This window comes from Bos indicus, chromosome 23 (genome assembly GCF_029378745.1).
Source record: "Bos indicus isolate NIAB-ARS_2022 breed Sahiwal x Tharparkar chromosome 23, NIAB-ARS_B.indTharparkar_mat_pri_1.0, whole genome shotgun sequence".
NCBI lineage: Eukaryota > Metazoa > Chordata > Mammalia > Artiodactyla > Bovidae > Bos > Bos indicus.
Genome location: NC_091782.1, coordinates 34,267,511 through 34,281,110, shown reverse-complemented (window position 1 = coordinate 34,281,110; position 13,600 = coordinate 34,267,511). Strand labels below are relative to the sequence as shown.

The 13,600-nt window shown below is 41.8% G+C and overlaps 2 protein-coding genes across 29 annotated transcripts in view; one reads left to right on the top strand and one right to left on the bottom strand.

Moving 5' to 3' along the window:
* The window catches only part of SLC17A1 (solute carrier family 17 member 1), a 247,276-nt gene that overhangs the window by 34,804 nt on the left and 198,872 nt on the right, over positions 1-13,600 (bottom strand). For 21 of the 26 annotated variants that reach the window (XM_070777555.1, XM_070777565.1, XM_070777574.1 and 18 more), the window contains one exon: positions 1-13,600. This exon is cut by the window's left edge. The exons of the other annotated variants lie outside the window; for them this stretch is intronic. The gene's annotated coding sequence lies outside the window, so the exon portion shown is untranslated. 26 annotated transcript variants of the gene reach the window in all.
* The window catches only part of SCGN (secretagogin, EF-hand calcium binding protein), a 52,243-nt gene that overhangs the window by 8,070 nt on the left and 30,573 nt on the right, over positions 1-13,600 (top strand). For all 3 annotated transcript variants that reach the window (XM_070777604.1, XM_070777603.1, XM_019985908.2), the window contains exons 3-4: positions 2,699-2,791; positions 7,640-7,729. In XM_070777604.1, the coding sequence (XP_070633705.1) occupies positions 2,699-2,791; positions 7,640-7,729 (183 nt within the window). The remainder of the gene's footprint in view (positions 1-2,698; positions 2,792-7,639; positions 7,730-13,600) is intronic.

Sequence of the window (13,600 nt, the reverse complement as noted above, 5' to 3'; positions counted from 1 at the left end):
AGAGTTAGTCAAGTAAAGCAGAAAACGTGTATACTGAGAAAGCAGAGAGGCTAGAGCTCTGAGTGTTCTTACCTTGTCCTGAAGATCCAGGATGAGCCCCCAAGATGATAGCTTACAGTGAACAATGTCAGATTTGTGATCACCAAAGAAGGTTTAGCTTTGGGACCAGGCTTGATCACTCAAGAGCTTTTGTATAGCAGAGTTTTATTAAAGAAAACGGACAGAGAAAGCTTCTGACATAGATATCAGAAGGGGTTGGAGAGTGTCCCCCATCACACCTTTTCAGAAAGCTTCTTGCTTTAGTGATTTAAAGAAGAGGAAAGTTGCTCTCTTTTCTGAATACTGAAACTAAATACTTTCAGTACTGAAACTTAAAGTGTCTTATTTTCAGTCATGGGGTGAGAGGTGGAACTACTCAAACACTAGGGTCTGCTCTAGGCTGGGGACATGGCTGTCCTCTTCTCGGGCTTTGGCTGACTTTAGAAGCAGTGTTCCCATTAGTGAGGGAGAAGATGGGTGCCATCTCCCATAGCTTGGCTGTTCTTACCTCACCCCTGCCTCCTATCTGGTTTGGGGCCTCACCTTCTCACACATGCACAGGCATGGTCCTCAGAGCAAAGGAAACAAATGACTTGCCAGTGTCTCGGGCAACTGTGTGCTGTGCAGGCATTCCTGAAGCCAGAGGCGGAGGGGTTGGAGGTTGCAGAGTCCTTAGGCTAGTGGAAATAAAATTCTGATGTACCTAAGAATTATATTTATTTGTTAGATGTCTGCATCTCCTCTCACCTTCAGGGACAGTACATATCAGGGAGTGGGTTGTGATATAATCAGGCCAGTCCTGCTGAGCTGTGGCTGTAGCCCCAGGCACCTCTCCTCAGCTCCTGGTGAAGGAGAGGGCTTTTGGAGCCAAGGGATAAGCTGTTTAAACTGTTAGTCAGAAATTTCAGAGGCATGCCCTCAGGGAATATGGCTACAGGGACCTTCACTGGGCATTCCATGCTACTGGAACAACCACAATTCAGGAAACCATTCCTAATTCTGGACTCTCTTTTCCTGCTGAGAAATGAGTAGGTCCTAAGTACGTCCTTAACAAGAAGGCATGTTCCTCTCAGCTGAGGGACAATCACCATTTGTGACACCTACTTCTAATCAGTGATGCCCCAGTGAGTCCAGAACCACCAGCAGGGAGGCCTCCATGACCAGGCAGCCACTCACTCTGGTGTTTAGACATGGCGGGCAGTTCATCAGAGGCCTGACTAGGGCTACTTTCCTCCCTTGATTAGTGAGAGTCACACAGACCTTGGGAGAAGGAATTTTAAGATTTCGAACAGCAAGCTGCCTGCTAGTCAATCTTGGAGAAGCAGCAGCTTGTAATGACCTGCTCCTCACAGCCTCTGAGGGGACTGACTTCATGGAAACATCAGCCAGTCTTGCTGCTGGCTGTTACTCAGTATACCCACCACACTGGCCCCTCCAACTTTTTTTCTTTTCAAATGCTCAGAACTGCCTCTGAACTAGGTCTACATCTAGCCAGTCTGTTGCAGAGCATCACTTTTGGGGGCTGTGTGCACATTCTTCATGTACAGATTGCCACACACGCTGAGACTCAATGCTCCAGAGATGCTAAGTACCCTCTTGGGACTTAGAGTCTCAGAGAAGGTGGGCGGGGTGGGTGCTGATTGGACATAACAACAGAGGGAACCCTAGACTCTCTTGCTTTAGGTTCAAGGGACAGTCATGGACTTTGGAGTTAGAGGTCTGAGAGGACAAGTCAAGTTCTGTGCCTTCAAACTAAAGGTAGAAGACCAAGCTGAAATTCAAAGTGAAGACCCACCTTCTTAAATGATTTCTCTGTATGATGCACATACACACCCATACAACAGACCAACCACACAATCAATGGTGCCAAGACTAAAGAGGCTAATTTCTCTGTACTTAGAGGAGTGTCAGATGAGGAAACCTGGTTGGCAGGAATACCATGACAGTATTAGGGAGAGTCAGTTTAGTCTAACTGATCTAGTCTGGAGTCTAGGCATCTGGCACTGTTTGGGAGTGCCTGTGACTCTCAGACTCTGCATTAAATACATCCTCCACTGTTGATTATATATGTCATCTTTCTTTGTAATAACCCTACGGTCCACTGATGAAGAAGAATTTAATGTGTGGAAAAAGCTGTACAAGGAAGGGATATGTCACATCTTTGGTAGTTCAATGATTACTTCTTTGGTTTCCTCTTTAATTATTTTCCCCTTCTAATTATTATTATTATTTTTGGAGAGTCCAAGATTAAGAGAATGAACTATGGTAAACCAAAAGCCCAAAAGAGCTGGACTTTTCACTTAAAAATAGAACAAAACATTCTTGGGAAGAAAGTTTGTATGTTCACTACAATACAATCTCTTGTCACAAAAAATATAGAAAAATGTTCAAATTCATACTGTCAACACTCTAAGTTTCTCTTCATTCATATATTAGGAGCTCACTAGCTGTGCTACCTAGTTTGGATTCTGATTAATGGTTATTTAAGAAATCTCCATCACCTCTCTCTTGTCTGCAATTGGTGAGATCTTTTTCAATGACTAGGGAACTTGGTTAGACTAATGTAATTATCAGGCTGTATACTCCGAATATTTGATATCCTAACTAACATTCTTGGAATCCCAGTGGCTTTAATGTGGTTCTCTCTGGCCCACTGTAGGATGCAGTCAAAGAAGAAAATGTACAGAAGATGAAACAACAATTTATGGCTCCCCACGATGTCTCTAAAGACGGCTGCATACAGATGAAAGAGGTATCTTTTATGACTGTACCTTTATTGACAATACCTTCTTGGGCTGCAATTTTCTCTGCAGAATACAGAAAGTTTTACATTTGACTGGGAAATTAGAACCCTCTGCAAGGCAGTTGAATTAGATAACACTTTTGAAGTACTCGCTTTTCCTTTTTCATCAATCTTAGTGACAAGGATATCATTTTATTTAGGTCAATCAATCTTTATACTTATTTTATAATTGGGTAATTGATATGCTGGAGGCTTTTCAGTTACACAGTGTCCTGTTCAAATTCAACCTAGACATAAGGAAAAACTTACTGACAATAAATGAGTTCAAATTTCAGCATCAGTTCCCAGGGCGGACTGGAAAGATCTACCTCTGAACATCATGAAAACAAAACAGACAGCTGGTGTCTTGACTTCAACTCAAACCACACTTACTACGTACTTAACTAAAGCAAGGAAATGCATTAAGCATGCGGTACCTCACACAGCCTGTCTTTGAGCCTGATTATTTTCTCTTCCAGTTACAAAAAGATTCACAGTTTAGAATTTCCACACATATTATGTTACTCTAGAGTAACGTATTGTATATTATTGTATTGTACATTGTATATTATATTTTGTAACAGTAGCTACAAAAATGGTCATCAAACATTATCCCTATTTTACTGATGAGGAAACTGAGTTATCCAGCATCATATGGCCAAGAAGTGGCACTGGTCTAAGTTACAGGTATGAATCTATACAGGTTTATTCTATAGAGTTACGAGTTACGAATCCATACATAAAAATAAGCTACTATGAAACTAACATATTTATTTCATAGTCAAAATTGCCTGCTAGACATATTATCTGAAGTCTGAAAGGCTAGTCTCTTGATGCTGTCATACTTGGTCAATATTATTGATGAAAATAGTAATTTTTCTTCAGAAAGTTATGATAATAAAGCAAGATAATGTCTTCTTATAAAAAAATAGACATGTTCACCAGAAGGCTGCCTTCTCAGAAAATGAATACACTAAACTGGATATTTATGAGTGTAGTTGTTTCCAAAATTTTCACTAAAAGGCAAAAAATTATATAACCAATAATTCCATTGCAATTGATGTAAAAGCAGCAATGTATTCATTAATGGAAATGTAATTGCAAGTTTCAGGTAAAAATACTGAAGTATTTATAATGACATGTTCACTGTTGCATCCTTCTGCTCACAGGACAGAGCACAGTGCATAGGGGTGCTTAGTAAATATTTGTTATGTGTGCGTGCCTGCTCAGTTGCTCAGACATGTCCTCTTGACCCCATGAACTGCAGCCTTTCAGGTTCCTCTGTTCATGAACTTTTCCAGGCCAAGAATACTGGAGCAGGTTGCTACTTCTTACTCCAGGAGATCTTTCCAACCCAGGGATCGAACTCTCGTCTTTTGCATCTTTTGCATTAGCAGGTGGATTCTTTACCACTGCACCACTTGGGAAGCCCCAAATGTTTGTTAATAATAAATGAAACACGGCAAACAGTGAAAAACTCTGCCATTATATTTCTTACCAATTTCTAAAGCAACTGGGAACCTGACAACAACTGTGACACCCATGCTAAACATTCTATTATGGAGTCCTGCTGATGGCATAATTGATGTTATTTGTAGAGAAGCTGATAGTATAGGACTGTTTTGGTCCCAAAGCCCCTTCAAAACTCCTGAGTCTGTGAGTATTAAGAGTAGTAGCAAGGTCTCTCCTACTGTCTCCGGCTTTATCATTGACTGTTAGGGTTACTTCAGTTACAGGTAGTTGTGACATACAAATCAGCCCATCTGCACACATTTTGGGCTTTCCTGGTGGCTCAGATGGTAAAGAATATGCCCGCAATGCAGGAGACCCGGGTTTGATCCCTGGGTTGGGAAGATCCCCTGGAGAAGGGAATGGCTACCCACTCCAGTATTCTTGCCTGGAGAATTCAATGGACAGAGGGAAAGAGCAGGGAAAAAGAGATGACGTTGCATATGTAGAAGTGTTTATATTATTGCATCAGGAGAAAAAGGAGTCAGAGGGCCACCATCTTCCGGCATGGAGATCTGTGAGAAAACCCAGTGGGGTACCTAGACAAAAGAGCCTAAACAAGATCCAGGAGATAAACTGAGGATCCATCAGAGTTTCTAGAGAGGATTTATCAAGCTTATAAGCACTATATAAAGATTCTGAGGCTCCTGGGAAGATAAATATGATCTTCATCAGGCAAAGTGCCCCAGAGATTAAAAAATTATAGAAATTAGAAGGTGTATCTGAAATGAATCCTTAATTAGTAGATGTTGTTTTTAAACTATTCAACAACAGCAAACAATGACAGAAGATAGAGATATGAAACAGAATGCAGCTTTTTTGGTAGCAGCGTTGAAAGCAAGTAACCTAAAGGAGGGCTTCCCAAGTGGCTCAGTGGTAAAGAATTCCCCTGACAAAGCAGGAGACCCAAGTTCAATCCCTGGGTCAGGAAGATTCTCTGGAGAAGGAAATGGCAACCCACTGCAGTATTCTTGCCCACCAGGTTCCTCTCTCCGTGCAATTTTCCAGGCAGGAATACTGGAGCAGGTTGCCACTTCTTACACCAGGAGAATTCCATGACAGAGGAGACTGGTGGGCTACAGTCCATGGGGTCACAAAGAGTCAGATACGAATGAGCATGCACGCACATATTTTAGATATTTTAGCACAAAATAAAATGAGAAAGCAGTCACAAGTAAGAGCCAAAGTGAGACTAGAGGATGATCTCTGTACTTGACTTGCCCAGGGCTCCTCTGTGCCATTCCAGATAAATTGAAGACAGAGTGGGTTCTAATTAGGGCCAGTGAATTACATTTTAATTTGGTTTCTCAGCCTGTGCCACTCCATATGAAAAAACACTTAGTCCTAAAGAGTGGTTGACCTAAAGGTCAGTTCCAGTTGACCCTGTGTGGGTGGGGAGGAAGAGCACAAAGAAAAATGGTGAAATATGAAACCTTGGGCCAGAGACTTCATCTCTGAGAGCCTCAAGTTCATCATCTAAATCCACAGTGCAGTTACCATTGACTAAGTTTTTAGTAAGTACCAGGGACTCTGCTTAACAGTTCATAAATAGTGCCTCATCTTACTTTTAGTCTTCACATAAACGCCAGGATATAAATATTATATCCTATGAGATAGTTGGATGGCATCACCGATTCAATGGACATGAGTTTGAGCAAACTCTGGGAGATAGTGAAGGACAGGGAAGCCTGGTGTGCTGCAGTCCATGGGGTCACAAAGAGTTGGACACGACTGAGCAATACAACAATAACATAAATATTATTATCCTCATTTTACACATGAGGAAATTGGGGCACAGAGGCATCAATTAAATTGTCCAAGATCAAATAATAGGTGATGATAGAGAAAGAATTTGGATCCACATGAAAGCCTATCACATCCTGCACTGTGCTGCCTCCCATTAGTAAACAGGGATCTTTCTATTTGCTTGAAGGACTGGCATGATGATTTAATGAGATGATAATGAAAAGCACATCACCAGTGCCCCTGCCAGGTAGCAGGTACTCAATATATGACAGCTGTTGTTCACATGATACACCCTTCAGCTGACTTACATCCAACTAGAGAATATGAGTGGGAGTGTGAAATAATTATTCGTACAACCTACCCAAAGTATTTGCTCTGGAGTCACTCTGTGGCATTATACAAAATGCCAAGAGAACAATGACAATGATTATAGAAGGAATGCCTGTGGTTTATGAAGGAGAACGGAGAAGACAATACAGACTCAAATACCCTCAAATACTGCAACCCCATGGACTGAAGTCCACAAAACTCCTCTGTCCATGGGATTCTCCAAGCAAGAATACTGGAGTGGGTTGCCATTTCCTTCTCCAAGGGATCTTCCCGATCCAGGGATCGAACCTGGGTCTCCTACACTGGCAGGGAGATTCTTTGCTGTCTGAGCCATGAGGGAAGCCCACAGAACAATTCATAGGACATATAAAAATTATTTGGGGTACTTCCCTGGAAGTCTAGTGACTAGGACTTCACATCTCTAATGCAGAGGGCCTAGATTTTACATGCTGCTACTAAGAGTTTGCACGTCACAATGAAGAGAGATCTCGAGTGCCACAACTAGGACCCAGCACAGCCAAATAAAGAATATATATATTAAAAACGACAACGACGACAACCCTGGTGGTCCAGAGGTTAAAAATCTGTCTGCCAATTCAGGGGACACAGGAAGATCCCACATGCAATGGGGCAACTGAGCCTGTGTACCTACACTACTGAAGCCCCCGTGTCTACAGCCCATGATCTACAAGAGAAGCCACGGCAATAAGCCTGCACATTGCAACCAGGAGTAGTTCCTCAGCTCGCTGCAAACAGAGAAAGCCTGCACAGCTATGAAAACCCAGCAACCAAAAATAAAGAAAAATGCCAGTTTACTTAGCACAGTGCCTGGCTCACAGTAAATGCTCAATAAATATTAGTGATTGTTAATTCTAAAAAAGTTATTTGGTATTTTTCTTTTCTAATACATGTAGTTGTTAATGCTGGAGCTTCTTAGATAAAGTGTGGAACGTTTTAAACACTAACACATTTATTATTAAATGATGATTTTGGATTGTAAGCTCGTAGAAAATAGATACACATAGCGTTTCATATCTAGTAAGAGTGCCCAATACTTCTTGAAAGAATCTGTGACTGTGCCCCCAAAATGACAATTGAGGGCACAGAACTGCAACATGAGCTCACCACCCTGAGAGTTCTAAGTTGTTCTGCTCTCTAATATGTGGCTCTGTGCCTTTTACCCAGGGAGCACTGGTCAGTGTCACCAACTGCTATTTCTCCCCTTTTCTTTAGCTTGCCGGCATGTTCTTATCTGAGGATGAAAACTTTCTTCTGCTCTTTCGCCAGGAAACCCCCTTGGACAGCAGTGTGGAGTTTATGCGGGTGAGCATTTGGTTGTATCTCTATGGAGGCCAGGATCCCAGGCACCTGCCATGGCTGCCACCTCCCCTGCCCACTCCCCCAGGGAGAGCTGCCCATGGGACAAAACCACGCAAAGAAGCCCTTGGTGTTGAGCCTGGACTGTGGCCCCCAGTCTCAATGTGCTCCCTCAGTGGGTTGACCTAGGCTGCTCCTGAGCTAACAGACTCCTTAGCCTGTGCTAGAGGAAGGCAGGTATCTGAGGAATGTAATGGGAGGGGAGGGTGAGGGACGTGGAGCCCAGAGAATACCAGCCTGCCCAGAGCCCTGTGAGCTCCAGCAAACTGCTGCCTTCTGAGAATGCAGGCTAGAGATCAAGATTCCATGGGCAACTTCATTGTTGTTTAGTCACTAAGTCATGTCCCCATAGGCTGCAGCCCGCCAGGTTCCATGGGATTTCCAAGGCAAGAGTACTGGAGTGAGTTGCCATTTCCTTTTCCAGGGGATCTTCCGAGACCAGGGATTAAACCTGGGTCTCCTGCATTGGCAGACAGGTTCTTTACCACTGAGCCCACCAGGGAAGCCCCTATGGGCAACCACTTAGTTTTAAATGTTGGTGACTAATTCTAGATTTGAAGGCATAGTATGGTCAAAATATAACTTATTAGAGGGCCGATCCAGCCAGCAGCTGTCTCTCTGCAATCACTGTGCCTGAGTGAAAATCAAAGGCAGAATCAGTGGCTCCTCTTTCAGCCTCTAGGTTGTTGTGGTCCAGGCGCGGGTTGGAAAAGAATTTCCAGACATGAGACAGAATGAGAGGAAAATAAAGATTATTAGAGTGGGAGACACTGTTAGAACAGCAGGCCAGCTCAAGGGAGAACTGACGTTGAACAGGGGTCCTTAGTCCACTTTTATAACCAGGGTACAAGGAGTGGGATAGGGGTTTGGCAGGTCATTTGTTGATGGGATGAGGCATGTGTACTGGGTGGGGGAAGAGGAGGGCAAATACCTTCTCCCTATGGGGTAGGAGGGGAGACAGGTTATACTGTTCCATTATAGTTACAACATGGGGGAGGGAAAGATGCTAAGGGTCTGGTTTTTCCGTTCCTGCATTCCAAGACCCTCCTTGGTTTTATCTGCTCTTTCATCCTTGGGTCATCACGTTCCTCTCTATATTTTTAGGGCCAATTCTTTGGCCCCTTTTGATACCCTGCTCATGTCTAACTATCTACCTATTTCCCTTCTCAGGCATTTGGGAATCCAGTCTCAAAGAAAAAGGGGCGACGACCACTCTGACTTCAGGCTGTACAGGGGCATTGTGGGGCTCTGGGTTCCCTTTGCCTGCTCTCTATCAGGCTGCATTTACGGAGGGAGATGAGAGTGAATGGAATAAGGTGACTTGTTTCAGCACTGTCTAGGTGTTGGTCAGGGAATATTCTTGTCATGCTACTACTTGGAGATTTGTTGTATTCTAGAAGAAACAAACTTAACAAGAAAATTAAAGGTACGTGGCCCAAAGATTAATAGAAGTAGAAAAGCTACTCAGGGGCTAGCCAGAAGAACCAGGCCCAGATCTTTGTTCGTGACGTTAATGTTTCTCTAGGTACGAGAAGGTGCAAGGATTTGGGCTCATAAAATCTTTACCTGAAAACATCTAACTATCTGAAGGCCGGTTCTTGTGGGTTTTTTCCAGAGCACAGAGTGCCTTATTTCTGATCTCCACCCTGAACTCCTTTCAGAGGATGTTGAAGGTCAGCAGGTTGCAGTGGTCACGAAGTAATCCTTGTACAGGCAGCTGGCAAGTGACAACTTCCAGTCAGCAGGGTCCCTTCATAACCACATATTTGACCATGCTTTGTGGGCATTTCATGGCCATTGTGTCCTGCGGTCCTGGGAAGGCTCTTTCCCAAGTCTAACAAAGATTCCATTAACAGGCCACTCAGTGTGCTGTTACTAGACCAGGCCTTGTGAGCAGCAAAAGTCTCTGGACCATACCTGTCTTACTAGCCTCTTGGTCCAGGAAAATATTCCCTCTTGTTGCCTCTTCCTGAATCTAGAGTTACTTTGTTACAATCATTGATCTCATATGGAACTACATATCAGCATTTTATCACAGGCTCAGTCACACATTTGGTAACATAAAAAACAATCTTCTGAAACAAGTAACATAGAAAATAATATAGCTAGCAGTTATTAATAAGGTCACAAGCAAGAATTTAAGAACTTTCATTAGGTATAGCTCAGTATACCCCAGGTCATCTGACTTCACTTGTTATGTGACTTATCTATCAGTCAGTTTAGTCGCTCAGTCGTGTCCAGCTCTTTGTGACCCCATGAATCGCAGCATGCCAGGCCTCCCTGTCCATCACCAACTCCCGGAGTTTGCTCAAACTCATGTCCATCGAGCTGGTGATGCCATCCAGCCACCTCACCCTCTGTCGTCTCCTTCTCCTCCTGTCCCCAATCCCTGCCAGCATCAGAGTCTTTTCCAATGAGTCAACTCTTCGCATGAGGTGGCCAAAGTATTGGGAGTTTCAGCTTTAGCATATAGCCTGATGTTAATCTCCTGGTTGTACATCATGGAACGCCTGATCTTTATCTGAAGACTGATTACTGAGATATGCTTTAGAAACAAACTTAGAGCGTCTTTTCTAATAACTTAATTAATTAAACTTTTTAGCAATATAACATAACAGCAAGGAACTATCTCAGAACTGAGTCTTAGTAAACACTAGACCTTAATTTGGAGAAGGCAATGGCACCCCACTCCAGTACTCTTGCCTGGAAAATCCCATGGATGGAGGAACCTGGAAGGCTGCAGTCCATGGGGTCGCTTAGGGTTGGACACGACTGAGCGACTTCACTTTCACTTTTCACTTTCATGCACTGGAGAAGGAAATGGCAACCCACTCCAGTGTTCTTGCCTAGAGAATCCCAGGGATGGGGGAGCCTGGTGGGCTGCCGTCTATGGGGTCGCACAGAGTTGGACATGACTGAAGTGACTTAGCAGCAGTTCAGTTCAGTTCAGTCACTCAGTCGTGTCTGACTCTTTGTGACCCCATGAATCGCAGCATGCCAGGCCTCCCTGTCCATCACCAACTCCCAGAGTTCACCCAGACTCACGTCCATCAAGTCAGTGATGCCATCCAGCCATCTCATCCTCTGTCGTCCCCTTCTCCTCCTGCACCCAATCCCTCCCAGCATCAGAGTCTTTTCCAATAAGTCAACTCTTCGCATGAGGTGGCTAAAGTACTAGAGTTTCAGTTTTAGCATCATTCCTTCCAAAGAAATCCCAGGGCTGATCTCCTTCAGAATGGACTGGTTGGATCTCCTTGTAGTCCAAGGGACTCTCAAGAGTCTTCTCCAACACCACGGTTCAAAAGCATCAATTCTCCAGCGCTCAGCCTTCTTTACAGTCCAACTCTCACATCCATACATGACCACTGGAAAAACCATAGCTTTGACTAGACAGAGCTTTGTTGGCAAAGTAATGTCTCTGCTTTTGAATATGCTATCTAGGTTGGTCATAACTTTCCTTCCAAGGAGTAAGTGTCTTTTAATTTCATGGCTGCAGTCACCATCTGCAGTGATTTTGGAGCCCCCAAAAATGAAGTCTGACACTAGCAGACCTTAATTAACAAAACTAGAAACTTAGTTTAACAATTAACAAAACTTAATATTCAGCGAAACATGATATTTTCATTATGAAGGCGTTAACCCTGTAGCCAGGGAAGGCTTTAACCCATCAAATAAAAATGAGGTTTGTCAGGGTGCCAGGAAAAGCCAAGCAGCTCTCTTGGATTTCTTATAGCCCTGACTCTCTGATTTTCAGCTATTTTTCACCCATTTCTAATTCCCTGATTTAGGAGTAGACTGTGGCCATGTTTAAGGACATCAGGATAGCAAAAGTCTAACAGTGAGGGCTTATTTTTGTAGAAGTAGAATGAGCTTTGTCTACATGTACCATAACCTTAAATAATGTTTATTTACTTTACCAAAGTAACAAAAGATTTTAAAAACAAATATAAATCACTTAAACACAAAGAAATTCATAATCTGTTATTGAAAGCTTCATTCTAAGAAAACTTTGTTCTCTTAACAGAGAGTAGACTAAATTCCAGTCTGTTACCAGTTTACCAGATAACAGTTAATCTTAGAAAAGTCTTTTCCATAAATCTTGAAGAACTAGCAGGATTTTTCTAAAGGCATGAGAGTGAAACCATAGAAGGCATGTTTAAAATCTAATTAAATTGCAACTGGCAAAGTAGCCTGGTCATTGCTGTGACTTGTAACACCTTAACATGATAACTAGAATTATAACTGACAACATTTTACCAGGACATATCAGATTTTCATGAATTTCACATAATTTCTAGGATATCTATATAAGTAACATCAACCATACAATATAACCTGAGAAGATTCATCACTCCTCCAACAATACATCCCATGTAATTTAACGTGTCAAATGAACTAAGTAATTTAATAGCTCTTTTGGATGTCTCAGGGGCCCTCTGAGGCATCCCAAAGTTAGCTAGAAGTCAAGTTATTTAGGAAATTTTGTTGATAAATATCAAAAGGGTTTATAACACTCAATCAGATAAGATCATATAGATCACTGTGAAACAATATATTCACTTATCCAAAGTAACAAAGAAAATTTCAAAGGTAAACAGAACAGAGCACTTCAGAGGTAAAGAAACTTAAAATCCATTATCAAAGGCAGTTCAACATCTCAAGAAAACTTGTATTTATGCACAAAACTCTTCCCTTTGGGGTCCACTTTTCATAAAACCTTCTTATCATGTTCTGTACCCATTACTTTGTTCTCCCATCCTGAAACAGCCACCTGTAAGTCAGACCTACTTCCCTTTCTCTTCAGAAAATGTAATTTCATTTCTCATACCTTCTTGACTGAAAACACACATCCTACTTTCCTTAAGCAACCAAGAACTGACCTTATATATATTAGCATTCTATAGATTGGTGAACATAAATACCAGTGATAATTTCTAAAAAAAAAAAAAAAAATTCTAGAGAACATCTCAGGATGGCATCAAACATTATTCATTAATAGTCCAAAATCTCTTTGGTTTCTGTGTAAGAGGAAGTTAGTGTTCAATAATGAATGTTTCAGAATCTTATTTTATTTGGAAATGACCTAGCTATTCAACAAACTTTTGTCACGTAGTTCAGCACAACTCTAGAAATTCAAGTTACCCCAATCTGGCAAGACTATTTTAGACATTTCTAAAGTATACTTATTCTTAATAGTTTAACTAAAAGCTCTTGTCTCATTTAGATTTTTCTTTTTTAAAAGTTTCACTCGAGTTACTTTCCTTGCTGACAAACTTGTAACAGATATAACAATATTTAACTTATAATAAACCTAGGCACAGTGAAAATATTATGCTTAATGTTAATGACTCTTAGACATGTCTATATTAGATTAGCAAACATTTATACTAAATATTTAATATTGAATATTTCCCAGTTCATGTGAATCTGAAATTCATTTAGGTTAATTTCTCGTGTTTAGAATTGTCTGGTTTGTAAGTGCTTACTTTTCTTTAAGCCAATTAACTTAGAACTCACAACTTCAGCAATATTAAAAAAAAAAAAAAAAAAAAAAAAAACCCAAAAGACACACACTGAGACATACATAAATCCAGACAGACAGAGATCTCAGTTTTCCACTTGAGATTTAAAATGTCTCTGTGACACTCACCCCCTCCCCCACCTTTTTTTTTTTGAAGTTCTAATTTGCCCAAGGCTGAGGTCTCAGGTAAAGTGGGCTGGGAGCAACCAGGTGACTCCCCTTTTGGCAATTCCCTGAAATGTAGAAGGCACTCTTGGGATAGCTCAGAGACAACACCTAGGCTCCTGTAAATCAGT